This window comes from Musa acuminata, chromosome BXJ3-3 (assembly GCF_036884655.1).
Source record: "Musa acuminata AAA Group cultivar baxijiao chromosome BXJ3-3, Cavendish_Baxijiao_AAA, whole genome shotgun sequence".
NCBI classification, from domain to species: Eukaryota; Viridiplantae; Streptophyta; class Magnoliopsida; order Zingiberales; family Musaceae; genus Musa; species Musa acuminata.
Window position 1 is genome coordinate 9,419,506 of NC_088351.1, and position 16,438 is coordinate 9,435,943.

The 16,438-nt window shown below is 36.8% G+C and overlaps 1 protein-coding gene across 2 annotated transcripts; it reads right to left on the bottom strand.

Annotated features, from left to right (window-relative positions):
• Window positions 1-1,319: 1,319 nt before the first annotated feature.
• Window positions 1,320-15,794, bottom strand: LOC135634050 (dihydrolipoyl dehydrogenase 2, chloroplastic-like). 2 transcript variants are annotated; one of them, XM_065144191.1, is made up of 15 exons: window positions 15,776-15,794; window positions 13,683-13,829; window positions 13,024-13,158; window positions 12,601-12,718; window positions 11,570-11,694; window positions 10,540-10,665; window positions 10,376-10,456; window positions 8,028-8,090; window positions 7,873-7,947; window positions 7,652-7,730; window positions 7,472-7,572; window positions 4,161-4,274; window positions 2,448-2,561; window positions 2,289-2,360; window positions 1,320-1,616 (listed from the first exon to the last, which is right to left on the bottom strand). In XM_065144191.1, exons 1-15 carry the CDS (start codon window positions 15,776-15,778, stop codon window positions 1,569-1,571), a joined length of 1,401 nt encoding a protein of 466 aa, XP_065000263.1. In that variant the 5' UTR covers window positions 15,779-15,794; the 3' UTR covers window positions 1,320-1,568. The 2 variants fall into 2 exon arrangements, with proteins under 2 accessions (XP_065000263.1, XP_065000262.1); XM_065144190.1 differs by lacking the exon at window positions 15,776-15,794 and adding an exon at window positions 14,476-15,210.
• Between the last annotated feature and the right edge of the window lie 644 nt (window positions 15,795-16,438).

The window sequence follows — 16,438 nt, forward strand, 5'->3', positions numbered from 1 at the left end:
GGGCAATGTAAATGCTATTGATTTGAGGGATTGCATGTGATTACGAATAAAAGCGCATAGATATTGGTATTGTTATTTTCCTCCTCTATTAAACCATCTATATGATTTGAGTTTCAATGATATCCAATCTACTAGAACTTGAATTGATAAAATAGATATAATAATAATATCTCGCAATACTTAAATAAGATTGAAGTATTGTTTCTCCAGTAAGAGCCACGTGAATTGGATCACCGAACAACACAGCTTTAGAGAGATAGCACGGTGCATCGCTGCAATAATAATAATAATACTAGTGAGTAAATAAAATAAAATTTTGAATTCGAATGGAGTTAAACACGAGCCAAAGCACATGTTCATGACACGACAATATCGGAATTTTTTGCTTGCTACTGAGATTATTTCTTGGATGCATGGCAATTCAAGAACATAGATTCCAATACTAACCCGAGGAGCAATTTGTGAAATCTAGCTTTTGGAGAAACGGCATGAAATTTCACAGACGTTAATATTCTACTTGATGTTACCAATTTTCTCTTTCACGCATTCTCGAAAGAAAAAGAAAAGAAACGGGGATCACACCGTTGGCAACAAATAGTTCCCTTCTCAATCCTAGTCAAGTGCAGATGTTTGAGTTAATATCTTGATCTTTTTACTCTCGTCGACACATCTTGATCTTGAGCTGGTATTCAAAATCGAACAAGAACTATTAGTTCAAAGGAAATCAAAACTAGAGAGAGGAGGAGCAAAGATTACCGGCGTCAATAAACGTGAAGAGGAGGTGCTGAGAGATTATTTTCCAAGATAAAAGGAGACAGACAGACGTAAGATGGTTGTAGATTGCGATGTAAAGTTGAACCATAAAATAAATCTTTTCCATATCTGGATCTCAAGATAAGTTGTCATCTAGATATTACGAGATTTTACTTAGATAAAGAACAGAGATCAACAAAGATATCACGCAATATCAGATATACAAAGACAAAGATCGATAGTTGTATATCTCGACGAACTAGAATTTGATGAGAAATCCTTCCTATCTTGAATTCGTATCCTTACTAGACTTTGAAGCACGTAGGGCGTTTCATTCATATTGGTGACAACTAATTTCATGATCACAGGCATCTATATTTATAAACAAGAGGAGATGGGCTCACTATTGTTGATCCGTCGCGCCCAAGCATTTCACCCTTGCTCGTGATTTATTCTCGTGGTCAGGAGTCTTCAGTTGCCACCTTCATTAAAATGCAAGACAATAAGTGAAATCGACAGAATGAGTAGACAAACACACAACTTGATGATCACAGCACAACATCCCGATCACGAAGTGGAACTCCTATTGTCTGTAAGAAGCAATTAAATAGACTGGGGACATCAAGTTTATCATGCCATTAATAAATAAATCTGGAAGACCCAAAATTTGGAGTTAAAAATAAAATTGTAAAACTAGAAAAAGGCTCTCCTTCCATGAGTTCTGCAGGAGCACCTCCACTGGGAGTTCCTCGAATTAATGTCCATGAGTGAACTTGTTGATGTAGCCTAATGTATTTGAGAAGGCTTCCTCCAGATTACACTGCAACTGGTTCACTTACAGAAGGGGAAGTACCCACATTGACCTGCCAAAGCAAGAGAAAGAACGTATTGACAGTAAATAACAGATTGCCTTGAGTATCCAGAACAGACCAGCATCACCGAGAAAACAAAAACCAATTGTTATGAGAAAATACTATGCTGCAGATGATTTGACATAAGATCACCTACGAGATTATTTCACAACCAAATATATGCTGAATGGTAATTCAAGGTTTATCTTTTCCTTTTCCTTCTCCCACCCCCAAAATATGTCATCAAGGAGATCCACACTAATCTAATTGGATGGATCAATTTAAATTGGATAACAACAATTACCTGATATTCAAAATTCTACACTACAAGAGCATATCATGATTTTGGAGTTTAAAGCTGAACATTGAACAGGCTGGAAACTCCATGAACGACCCAGATAGTCACCATGATATTTTTATCGAAAAACGATCACTTCTTTGCTGCTATTTAACAATTGATCATGTCATTTTGGCTTTACCATTATTGATGTGATTAAATTAACCAGTGTAGACAATGAGTAGCAAGTGCATAATTTAATAATGGTAACACCTAATTTGAGACAGATGTTCTTATCTTTCTTCTGATTTAGTAACATATTGTCCGACACAGTTCTAGCTTTTAAGAAATTACCGGGGTTGCAGACAGTGTTGGAAGCTATATACCAAAAAAAATAATATGCATACCTTGGCAGATTTGAAGAGTTCATCCAAAACTTCAGATAGGGTTGGATGTGCATGAACAGCGAACCTTATATCCTGTTGCAAAAAGACAGATAAAATATGAGTGTGGGCAATTGCAGTTCTTAAAAAATTAAAAAAGACTCGAGTATAAAATATGATCACCTGTATACGTGTTCCTAAGGCTATAGCATTTGATGCTTCATGGATGAGGTCTGCAGCATGAAGCCCTAAAATATGAACTCCAAGAATTTCCCCAGTATCAGGTCTGTATATCAACTGCATCAAAAAGAAAACAAAATCTTCAAAGTAAGCATAAGTTAAGAAATAGTTCCACAAGATAGAGACAACAGTTGATATGAGACGAAATATTGTGAGAAGAATGTTCATATTCGCATTGGAATTTTGCGTTGGTATTGTCAATTAATTGTACTGACTGGTTTTATTATGTTGATGATTGCAGAATATTCCCAAGAAATCAATTATGAGATAAAATTTTTCTGTTGACTGTAACACAGGTGTGATTATTTGAAAAACATTGCAAAAAAGATGATGGAAGTATAACTAGCCACATAAAGTAAATTTTTTATGAATATTAAACTTTTACCTATTTTCAACAAGGCCATGTAGCAGTGGATGAATAAATATAATTATGTAACTTTTGATTACGTATCATTAATGTTAACATAATTTCCAATAATCATAATTTAATGTTTGATAACCATCCACAATAAATAAAAAACACTAAACAATGCAAAAAGGATGATGGAAGTATAACCAACCACATAAAGTGAATATTTAATGAACATTAAACTTTTGTCTATTTTCAACAAGGTCATTTAGCAGTGGATGATTAAATATACTTGTAACTTTTAATTACTTCTCATTAATGTTAACATATTTTCTAACAATGATAATTTAATGCTTGATATCTATCTGAAATAAATAAAAAACACATTTCTTGTTTCCATGACATAATATATTCTAGTACTACAACAAGATTTTTTAAATCAACACATCTCCAAGTGTTTTATCCATGTTTTTTGTTCTGTATATGTGCACTATAATACCATAATGTTTTGTAGAGGTGAGATCAATAGCCATGATCATCAAGACCCATGGAAACTACTCTAGGCCTGCCTTACGGATCATTAACTCTCATTTTCAATCAACCTAATGTCACATCAAAACTTCTCATCATGTCTTTTTCCACAAATTCAAGTATGGAAATTACCAAAAAGAAATCAAGCACATACTTATATTAATCTTGGAAGTTATATAGCCTTAATTGCTTTTACAATTTATGATTGGTTCACCTATTCCATTTGAGGCTTGGGCCCATAACAAAGTCTAGAAGGACACATACTGTGCAACTAAAAGCAGCTAATCACCATAACAATATTTGTTTACATCATGCTGTAATTAGTGAAAAATCACAGGTGAACTAGGCACAGTGAACACAAAACATAAGGATCCATGTTTCTTTGTTTGGCAAAGAGAAGGACAAGAAATTTAGCTCCAAAATCCAGTTGAACTAAGGTCCAACTTAAGATGAAACAGTAGATTCAGAAACAGATGAGAGACAAATAGGAAAATGTGTTTACATTTGCAAAAGAACTCTCCAGCTACAAATTTTACTTACCAAATTGTCTTTCAACACATGCAAGAGAATTTTTATCCAAGCAAATTTTTTAAAATCTAAGCAATTAGAGTAAACAAAAAAATATTTCTATTAAATAATAGATCACTTCAATGTGGCCTCAAAAGAGCACATTATCTTGAAATAGATACTATAATGGTATGTGTTACACAAACATCCAGAAATGAGACAGTGTAATCAAATTAATTTCACAAGACGGTAATGGTTTCAAAAGTAACCTTAGCGAGCCCCTCTCCCTCATTCTCTGCTAGAGCCTTTGTGTTCGCCTTGAAACTAGTCTTAGCAACCCTTATTTCAAATCCATCCTTCTCACTTTTCTCCCTTGCTTGAGGCTGCAAAATAACTCATATAGACATCTAAACCTTACATGTGAGAAAAAAAGAGAAATAAATAAAGAAACCAACGGTTGTGACACAAACTAATGTATAACAAGATATCACAACAATGACTGGAAAAGATTTTTAATCTCAGTGAATCTTATTTCAAGTAAAACTTTGTTATAGTACATTAAACTCCCTTGTGGAGGAGGTAGAAAATTTGCAAGTTACTAAGCAACTAAGACTAAGAATCCAAACCGATGTTATTAAGCCAATTTCTCAAGTGCCATCTGAGTATCCATGTGAACAGCTGAAGCACAATGAATAGAAAAATTAATAGACAAATCAATTATCTACTATGTTACTAATGAATGTGGATATTATTCTTGCAACCAATGTTTGAACTTTCCAACATACTGGCAGTTCAGACCAGTATTTACCAGCCGATGATAAATACATGGGCCAGACGGTTGGTTTCACCTGGTCTGATTTAACTTTGGGCTTACCACCTGGTACACTTACCATATTGGTGCCCAGGAACCTTACTGGTAACAAACTATAGCATGAAGTAATCTCGATTACATTTTGGCACCAATGTACTTCCCATTCCTTTTTCTCCTTGAAAGTAATCTCGATTACATAACCTGAATGTCATCCTCCTCACCCACATGCTATGCCAACACCTCTGAAACTCTCTCCACCTTCATCACCACACACAACTCGTCAATAACTCCATCTCTATTGCCTCATATGACCTTGACTCCTCCTTGCTCGCCTTCGACTGCCCCTACCAGCTCCCCACCATTGTGGGTGGTATGTAGCTGACCCTCTCAGCACTTTTGGTTGTCCTAGGCTCCTAGCATGTGGCAGTAGCGGTCTGGCCTCTGACCAGCATCTAACGTCCTGATACTTGGTTCATTGATGGTACCACTACTGTAACAATCTGGTTGTTGACTAATATTGGTACTAGACTGAGATTTTACCTTGGTTACAACAGACAAACTTGCAAAATGAAGATGCTAATCACATATACCAACCTATAAGAACTTCAGCTATGCCAGTAAGACTTGTTAATAGCTATATTGGTGGAAAAGCTACATGTATCGCAAGCACAATATACTTTCTTGTATTGGACCAAGATTTTAATGCTTAGTTTCAACAGTCAACAAACTTGCAAAATGGAGATGATGGTCAGGTTTACGAATCTAAAAAAACTTCAGCTATGCTAATAAGACTTCTTAGTTGCTATCTTGGTGGAAAAAAGGCTATAGGTATCGTAGGCATAAGGGACTTGCAAAATTGTGACATACACAAGTAGAAAAAAATTCATCAAAAGCAACTCAACTAACAAGCTGTAGATCCTGACTACTATGTCAAATCACTAGTCAACTAAAGAACCATCATGGTCTCCTTTTATTTTTTCTGTTGGTGAACTTTCGTGCCGTGGCCGAGGAGTCAGCACGGCTTGGTCCGCGAGCCAATGTTCGGAGATCCCGAGGGGTTGGCGGCACTTTCTCGGTCGGACGATGGACGAGCCAGGGACAAGCTGAGTTGCCGGTCGGGTCGGTCGCGCCTCTGGGGTGGCCGAACTCCTGCACACAGACCCTGATCGGGGTGTTCCTGAATTGGGCCCCTCGTAGATTAAGTCAATGGTCTTCTCCTCTTTTTTGTTCTTACCCCTGGCCAGGTGCCGGCCATGGGTTTTTATACTGCTGCTCGAGGATCGGTCGTACGCGGATTTGGCATGACGGCCAACCCTCGAGTGGCCAGATGGTACCTTTGTACGGACACCGCCCGGTGAGCGTGGAACAGCGCCATATGGCGCCGTCCCGAGCTTTCCGGGACGGGACTTACCAAGGGGGCGCATTCCCGAGCGGGCTTCGGTTCCGCGCGGGGAGTCAGTCCTCGTGTTGACTCGGCAGGGACATGACGTGCCATGGGTTGCGACGTGGCCGGTATCCAAAATATGCCTTATCAATTTCAAACAAGGTCTTCTTATCCCTTTTGATCTCTTCACACTACATATTTAGATTAACCAGCTCACCTGACAGGTGCATTTCTACATCTCCTTTGAGGATCTCCAAATTACATTGAAAATTTCCAAACATTTTATCCTTAATCAGAATTGGTGCAAATTGTTTACAAATGCAAAATTTTCTGACTGTCTTCCATAATAAACCAAATGTCTATCTCTACATCTTCATCTTAGTGACACTAAGCTTTTCCAATGTGTTGTTTTCTCACTGCCCAATATTCTAATGTGTAAAGCATATTAAGTTTTACAATGTCTCATAAAATCTTTCTTTTTTATCAAGGATGCATGATGAGCACAAAATACTCCAAATACCCCTCTATGTTTTAAGTTTTAACCATTCCAATTTAAGTTGCAAGCGGCATCTTCTTCAATCTTCCCTTCTTTTACAATATATACAGAGTATCAAAGTTTTTAGTTTTTGGGAACTTGTTGTTTATCTGTGTTAGCTATGCCTTTAAATCTTCCCATGGTGTCGATAAAGTTGCTCTTTGTACATTGTCATGATAGACATAGAGTTTATCCCATCATAGAAATTCAGCATAAATATACTCCAAATACCCCTCTACCCTTTTAAGTTTTAATCATTCCAATTTAAGTTGCAAGAGGCATCTTCTTCAATCTTCCCTTCTTTTACAATATATCCAAAGTATCAAAATTCTTTAGTTTTTGGGAACTTGTTGTTTATCTGTGTTAGCTATGCCTTTAAATCTTCCCATGGTGTTGATAAAGTTGCTCTTTGTACATTGTCATGATAGATATAGAGTTTATCCCATCATAGAAATTCAGCATAAATATACTCAGATCACCATTAGGAACAAAACCATGTCTCAGAAAATGAACGAGCATGAACTACAAATGCATTTTCTAACTAAAAGCAGCAACGAAGATGAATATATACAAGATACATCATAAGTATGCCCAAAACATGAGAAGATGAGGGTGTCTATAGCATATAATGCAGTATGATAGGGATCTATTAGATCTAATAGCATAACAATAAACATTTGCCAAACAGTTGGAGAGAAACATATTTATTGCACACCAAAAAATTCTTGTCAAACAGTTTGCTGAATTCTATCATTTTAACTTCTATAAAAACCAAGCTTCCAAAAACAGTGAAATAAAGTGTGATACAGGAAACACATTTTAAAATTTGCAATCCTCAAGGCATGTTTACCTCCGTAAGTCCAACCATACTGATCTCAGGATGTGTGAAACAGGCAGCTGGAATGCTTAAGTGGTTAAGCACGTTATTGTTCCCAGATATTTGCTCAACAACTATGTTCACAATGAAACCGATTGTTAAACAACAAAGATTTACAAGTATGAAAAATAAGCATAGTCTGAGAAATTATGCCTGATATCCCTTGTGCACTAGCAGCATGAGCAAGCATCAATTTTCCATTGGCATCTCCTATGCAATATATATGAGGGACCTATAGAGATATTTGCCCATTAAAAAAAAAGAAGTTTATGCCACAGCCAAAGTTTCTCGCTGGAAAGATAAAAATTGAAAGACTATAAAGCTAGATGCAATAATAAAGATTAAGATGTATTAGCAAAAAGGTCTGGACTAACCAGATTTCCATCGGCATCCATGACTTGCATGTGCTCATCAACTGGGACAAAACCACGTACTGTAGTTACATTTATCTGGAAATGAACCATAGAAATATTAGAATCTCTTTTTTTTATCCTACTCTCCATTAAGGTTAACAAATTCAAACACTGACATTTTCTAAGCCAAGTCCCTTTGTGAATGGTGCCCTTCCGGTTGCTATAAGTGCTGCATCTACCTGCAGAAAACAATGAGCTTATTTGCAACATGGAAGAAGATCAAGTTAGCTAATGACAACAGTTAAGTTATATATACAACTAGAATAATCGATTTACTCCTTCAAAGCTACCTCCATAAATAATGATGGCAAAGTCGGTGACTCGGTAGATATTGAATAACAATTGATTTGGGTAGTGGGTACTCTTTATATTTGGTAGATTACGCAGCAGCCATTTGTTGTTTATTGGAAAGTCATGAGATGGAAAGGACATAATCAAACAATCCTAAATACCCATGGCAGATACCTTGCCATTCTTTTAGCTATAGGTTGGGCTCATATCCAAAATCAGGTTCATGCCCATGAAGGTACACAAGATTGACATTTGGTCATAACCTGTTTGTACTTTTATTGGAGAAGATGGATGAGAAATGATCACTGACTCACTCATGATCCACACTTACTATTGTGAAGGGGAAAAAGCGGTAAAATTTAGCTATAAGCTACTACAATCAATGGGTTTCCATTGTTTTCTTTATTTTCAGTATGCTGAATAATATTCTACCACATACAGAAACTTCCAAGTGAATAAAAAGGTTGATTCCCACATGTTACTATTCATGTAATATACATTTAACACGCTAGAAAAAAGTTAAGGGTTGTCATATGCATAAAGAATAAAGTGAAGATTCAAGAAGCATAAAAGTCAACTTAGATTTCAAAGTGTCATCACATTTTCATGTACTCATCTGTCATGTCAATATCTCCATATTCAAGCTATATCTTTGTATATGATATTTGTGAAGCATACTAGCAAGCACCATGTACTCACAAAAGACACAAAAGACCAGATAAGCATACAACAAAAACTACCATATCAAAGGTGTAGAGAAAATATGGTTGTATTAACAAGAGATGTCTAATACCTTTAATCCTGCCATGATTAGTAAACTTTCGCCTGAAAGAATTTACTGGTCTAACATACTTAAGACAAAATAGCAAAAATCACTGATAAATTGCATGATCTTGACTGCCATGGGAAACTAGGAAATATGTCTAAAGTGCCAAGGGTTGAAATGATGATGTCCAGTTAGTGTGCAGCAATTACAAATGTATTACACTTACATTTGACTATTCCTCAGTACAGGATGCTTACTCAAATCAATAAATTGCCTTACAATAAGAAAATAAATTCCATTACCAGCAAGTTTATCACTGTAGACTGAACTTACTAAAGGCAGATATATCAAGGATCTAAGAATCTCATGCTGCCCAAGTGAAGCAGCTGTTAGCTTTATTAGCAAGATGATGCAGCGATGTACCACATATCTTCCTGCAATTGGCCATGTCACAGCTATGTGGTGGTGCATGTGCCCTGACTTTGTGACACTAGACATACACACATCAGTGTCCCTTACACAACTTCCTCTATAACTCCTCTAATGAACTATACACATATATCAATATACTGTCACGGACAAAATTCTAAACAGGATGTTTGATGTAATGCCTATGTATATCCGTGTCTTTTGGCTTGTTCATGCTTTGCACAGCATGTAGAGGGACGGTCGAAGGCTTAACAACCCTATTTTAGTTGGGTTTGGTGACTGTTTTAGGCTTGTAAATAAAGGTTGTGTCATGTGAACACTTGTAATAGATATTCGGTTTGTAGAGAACCATTTTGACCCTTTGTTGTACAACCATTCAGAGCTTGTAAAGTGTGTTTGTAATTTGCATTGACTATAAAATGTTTGCTTGTGGATCCCGAGTGAAGCGTTTTCTCTAACCCGTTTTCTCTTTTGTAGGTCCTAAGGGACCATGGGAGGTTTCGGAGAGATTGACCTTTGCGGACGAACACACAAGGGTGCCACACAACTTAGACAAAACTAGCTAAGTTCGTAACAATGCGTCAGTACAGTGAAATAAATTACGGCAACCCTAAGTCATTATGTGCTACATCGCTGCTAGCAATTGACATTGTTTAATATCCAAGGGCATATCCTTCTAACTGTAACATGTATTAAGTATCAAAAGGACTTCTGCTACTCGTCTTAGAATAAAAAGTGAGACACTTATCCTCATCTCATGTATAACATTTCACCAGATGACATTTTGTTCCACCTCTTTCACAAAATTTTATCAACCTACTATTTTGAATATGAGCATAAGCAATCCACATAATACACTACAAGATTACCATTAAGAACCAAATTCAGATTTGCCACTCATTTTCATTAGAAAATTTTGTAAAAATCAAGGTAACAGCAAAGCTCATCAAGAGTAAAAATTAATACATCAAAATTTACCTCAAGAGTATCTTTTGGTTCCTTTGTTTTGGCATCAATAAGTTCGATAAGAACAGGTTTTCCATCCTTCGCTGGTGTGATCTATAAGAACGTATATCACCAATATTAGTACACCTTTAATTTTGATTAACAGAAACACAAAATTAAAGGATGAGAACTAAAACCTTCTTCGCAAATACACCAGTATGATGATCAATCTTCCTAGGATTAATGAGAATTCTCTGAGCCAACTTCGCTATTTCAGGATCAAAACCAGGCATAAGTTGATCCAGAGCTTCAACAAAAGTAACCTGGCCAAAAACAAAGTTGGTCTTAGAAGCATTTCAAGTCAAACAGTAGAACTCAGGTCAATAAGATAATAGAAACTAAATATTATGGTGAACCATTCATTTTTATGATTAATCAGTACTCAGTTGTAGAATGTCCATAAATTCTAAATGCAACATAACCATTTAATTAATAAATTCAATTTACAGCTACTTGAATTTCAGTAGCATGTACAATCTCTGTTCACAATCTTATTTCACCTTCTATGATATTTTGATGCGCCCCTTTCAATGCAGAGATCCAGCTTGGTAAATAAACATTACCAAGTTAGAACATTATCTGAACTGGAAATTCGTACTGAATGATTACCAATGGCTGGACATCACCAATGGTATCATCAAAGAAGATAACTTTGATAGCAGATACCATGATCAGTGAGCATGATCTAACACTATAGTTAATCAAAAGGAGAACAATAATTCCAACCCAAAATCATGTAAAAATGGAACTACTAATAACATAGGCAACTTTACAGAATGCAAAGCCTTGCATGCTGAATGCTAGGACACAGACTTTGTCAATACACGTAAATATGGTGCTGCTAATATCACAGGAAGCTATATGGTTGTAAAGAGTTGCATGCTGAAGTACAACATATAAAAATAAAAACATTATACATTAAACAGAATCAATGTTGTGAAACATAAACCATCAAAAACTAGGTATTCAGGATTATGGCAGTCTATGCATTAAAGAAAAGTAATGTTGCAGAACATAAATCATCACACTGGGGATTTATGACAGTCTATGTGCTCCTTATCTGGCAAAAGAAAAACAGAAGCTAAGTTGAAGGCAAAGAATCAACCATGGAATAAACACTAGCTTTAAGAAAACCTATCAAAAAGGTAGCCAACAGTAAATTCATACCTCACTACCAAGTGCGGTGTACACATCACTAAATTCAAGTCCAATATAACCACTTCCTACAATAGCTATCCAATCTGGTACCCACTCCAGCTTGAGTGCATGATCACTAGTAAATACAGTTTTTCCTGCATATATCACCCAATAAGACAAAAAAATAACAAAATTAACCATACAAGAACAGCATAATAATGCATTGACAGGAAACTACTTGGACTAACTTATAGTAGCTGAAGCAAACTATAAGTAATGCAAAGTCGTATCTGCCAAGATATAAAGAATTAAAGAAAATAAAAAATAACCATTAATTATAAGTTAAACGTCAATATAAAAAAAAAGCAATAATTGAAAACCACTATAATGACCTATCAAACATTTTCTACTTTGGTGGGTTAAAAACTAGAACAAGTAAAGGCTCATCATAATCATACCAGAAGTATACAAGGACAGAAAATGAGCACCTGCTTGATAACATACAACTTAACACAGTCCGTTTATAAAAAAAAAACTTTGATATTGGTATAATGCTCACAAGCTTGAAACCTGCAAGCTGGGTTTAACATGAATAAAGAGCCTATTACACATAAATCATGATCTTTTCCACAATATCTTGGAAACAACAGTCTCCATCTAAAAGAGTTAGAAAAGAAATGTGGAATCCTAAGCTATGTTCTGACTGATCATTTGTTTAAAAAATGTTGAAGCATAAACCTCTTCATGAGAGAGTTCATGAAGTTGGGAATTCATATCAGGAAAAACTGCTAGAGGTGAAAATCTTATATAGATCATTGGCATAAAAAGGGCAAAAATTATGATTAGAAGATAACATTGATAATATTTTTGGTCGATTACATATTAATATATTCTTGTTTCTGCAACCACATACAATAAAGAATACAGAAATGAATGCTGAATTTCATCATTTTCATAAGGGAAATTTTCCAACATCGACAACAGTACATGCACTTATTTGTAGACAATTAGACATAAATGACTAATTACCAATTAGATAAGTCAGAGAAGATAGAGCTAACCATCCACTTCAATGTCATTGGGTACAAATGGAACAGATCCAGTTGCTATTATTATGTTCCTAGCTGTAACTTCTGTATCAGGGAACCCAACTTTTCCATATTTCACCCTTTGTGTCCCCTGGAAAATATTAGTACATCATAATAAGAAATTAGTTCATGACACTTTAACATGGCACTTAGACATTACCTCATAAATCATTGGAGGAAGAAAAAACAAATAAAGATAAGTGTCCGAAGGGACCAACCCAAATTGCAATCACAGTTTATGCCTGGTTTGGATCATGAAATACTAAAATGCTTATCAACAAATGCCATTGGATAATATGTCACAATCTACTACAAGATGGAAACTCAGCTATTAAATGAGGAACAATGATGATCAATATACTGCAGAAGGCTTAACATCAAACACAAGCAACTTACCACAATAGTGCCAACTCCTGTGAGTATGTCAACACCTAAAGCTTTCATTGAATTAGTCAAATTGCTCCGGATTTTAGAAGCAAGATTATTTGCATGATCTGCAACACTCTGTCTATCATATCCAGGAGATGCAACCTGTCATTTCAGAGCAATGTATCAAAGAATGGCATATTTATTATGTTTAACTTATAAATAGATTAAAAAAATTAAGTGCAGTGCACTCTCTAGAAAATATAGTGGAGGTGCCATGACTAGAAAAAAACAATTAAGGTGGGAAATTGCATTTTTCATAATATAGACCTGATGACACAAAGAATTTCCAGTAAAATTGGGGCTTAAATATATTCCAGTGAAGTGAAGATATGTGTAAATGTACATTAGGATCTTTATTTACATTATCATCATGGCATACACAAAGAATGTTCCAAATTTCTTCAGTCAAAGCAGTTATAATAAGTGGCATGTGAACTAATCAGATTAAACATCTCGTCAGAAACAAAAAAAGACATAATGAAGAAAGAGAAAAAATGTATCTCTTTGATCTTATTTGCCAAAACAATTAGTTCTTAAGTACCAGATTAGGCATTAGTACGATTCCATGCAATTGTTTCTGGATTCTAGCCATATGGTAAGAGAAAGAACAATTGAAGTTTCAATACCTGTAGGCCCAACGCCTTCAAGTGGTGCTCATCTTGAAGCTCACGCATGCGACCACTAACAGCAAGAAGAGCTTTAGATGGAACACACCCTCTATTTACACAAGTACCACCAACAATATCCCCTTCAATAATGGCAGTTTTCAGACCCTGCAAACCAACACATATCAGGACTCAATTCTGATGAAGAATAAGCCAAAGCATATGGCGAGCAAATAAACAGCCAAATGAAATCCAAACATTAACATGACATGTCAATACAACAGGTTAAATTATAGCCATAAACTTGATGCTTCAGTCAAACATTGAAATCTTCTCATGTTTGTGACTTCATAAACATACATCAGGTTGTGCAAGGGAAGTGGCCCAAGAAATGACTGCTTTATAGGTTTCTCTACAATCTGTCCGTTTCTATTTGCTACACGAAAATGTTTCATGAGCATTGGTAGATCATGCATGGGTATCCCAAGAAACATAGCAACAACTACTGTAACCATCAGCGAACAGCATCAATAGATAAATGGTAAACGAGTCAAAAAACCAACCGGTTTTACTATTGTGTCAAGTAATTTACTACTGTATTGCCCAAAAGTAAGATAGAATTGTGAAAAAAGGCATAACCCTAACAGATTTTGTCAACGAAAGAAAGGATCAGAAAAAAAGAATCATATATGAGAAAAAAGGAAATTAATTAGAATAATGTCACTCAAGACGATTCGGCCAGCTATACGGTAAGCCATTATACCATCAAGAAGTCGCGGGCGACCAGAACCCAGGCTCTAAGTTACAACATTACCTTCTCAACGGCATGGAGCGCCGCACCGTGACCTCCGACGCCCGCTCCAATAATGACAAGATCATAATCGAAGCCCTTGGTGGGGCTCCCGTTGCTCTTCGCCGCAGCCAAGACCTTATTGGAGAGGCCCCGTGCGGGATACGGGGAGATCCGCCCGGAGGCCTCCGAATTCAACGAGCGGAGGGACAATACCTCCCTTCGGAGGCCGCAGAAGCGGAGTCCGGAGCGGCGAAAGGCACCGAAGGGGGAGGCGGCGACCGACGGATCGGATCTGGCAGTAGGAGAAAGGGGGAGAGAGAGGGAGAGCGAGACGGAGGCTGGCATCGCGGGAGCAAGGGGTGCTGAGTAAGGACAGGGGAAGCCGAGCAGGAGGAGTGAGAAATGGAGGAGTAATTAGGGTTTTGGGAGGGTGGGAAATCGGAGGATATATGTAGACGAGGGGAAGGGGACAGAGAGAAAGAGAGATGGCCTCGAACAGTCCGTTAGGAGAGGGCGGAGGATTCGAAGTGGAGACATTGGCCCAGCGGCGGATCGAGGATGCGAACGACCGCGTATGATCTCGCAGAGTGAAAGTACCCTCCATCGGGGGTGTACTCACCTACCCGCTTATTGCTTCCCAGTTTACCTGCCTCCCTTTGGTTGGAGCTCAGTGGTCCTACACTCCTCCAATCACAAGACGGCAACTTTGCGTTACAGTCAAGAAAAAGGGTAGAAAGTTCTCCTACCGTTCCGGCAGTATTCAGGTGGTTTAACTACCTTGTAGGCCATGCAGTGAATTGCCAGCCTCCAGAAATGGTGTCCACAGCCTGAAGCCGATGCCGAACAATAATTTCCATGGGCGTGAAAGATCAACATGAAAATGGATGGAAATTCAAGTTTCTAGATATTTTATTTGGAAAAATGACATCAGAGCTATCTCCATGATATTCTATTTCCTCCATAATTAGAACCTTCTGATACTTCATTTCAAGTTTCTGCATTTCGGACCACCAGCAAGTACTGTAGCATTAAAGAGCATTGTATTAAGAGCGGAGCCTCTAGAAAAGATTTGAAATGCAGTACCAAAATATCCATGTAACATTATCGTCATTGTTGTTGTTGTTGTTTGAAATCCAAGTGCGGAGATCAAATCTAGATTCAACAACTTGCATCAGAAACAGAAAAAGAATAATCAAGTTGTGGATAGTTGCATATGCATGAACCATAATCATCTTAGTTTTTCATAGATAGGACTACAAACAATAAAAAGAATCAAACACTTGTTGGAGCAGCAGTGTGCCCTTTTATGGGCATAACTTACCATGATGTAATCTAGAGGCTTTAAATATCATAGTTATCTGCCTATATCCTGAAGAAACCCTGAAAGGACCAACAATGCTTGTAATAAACATGAGGTGGAAAAAATAGTGGCAACACCCATAAACAACTGCAAGTTATTTTCATGTCGGAAATAGATTACCAAGTGGCGGTCACCATGCCACTTCCACTTGATTGCAACAGCAAGATATATGAGCCGACTATAATTTTTGAAGCAACAAATATGAATGGAGCAAACGAAGAAGAGTTTTAACATGGCAATCCACAGAAGTTTGTAACATGCCCAAAGAAAAGCACCAATATAACGGCAAAACTGAAAACTGAATAATATAAGCAAACTAGGAATAACCACTCTCTAAGAATTACCATGTAAATGCTGGGAAAAAAATTGATCTTAGTGACTTCCATGAGTAAATTACATATTGATGTGCATCAACCAATCATGAACGAATAAGACCATCAACCAATATAACAGCAAAACTGAAAACTGAAGAATATAAGCAAACTAGGAATAACCACTCTCTAAGAATTACCATGTAAATGCTGGGAAAAAAGTTGATCTTAGTGACTTCCATGAGTAAATTACATATTGATGTGCATCAACCAATCATGAAGGAGTAAGACCATCAACCAATATAACAGCAAA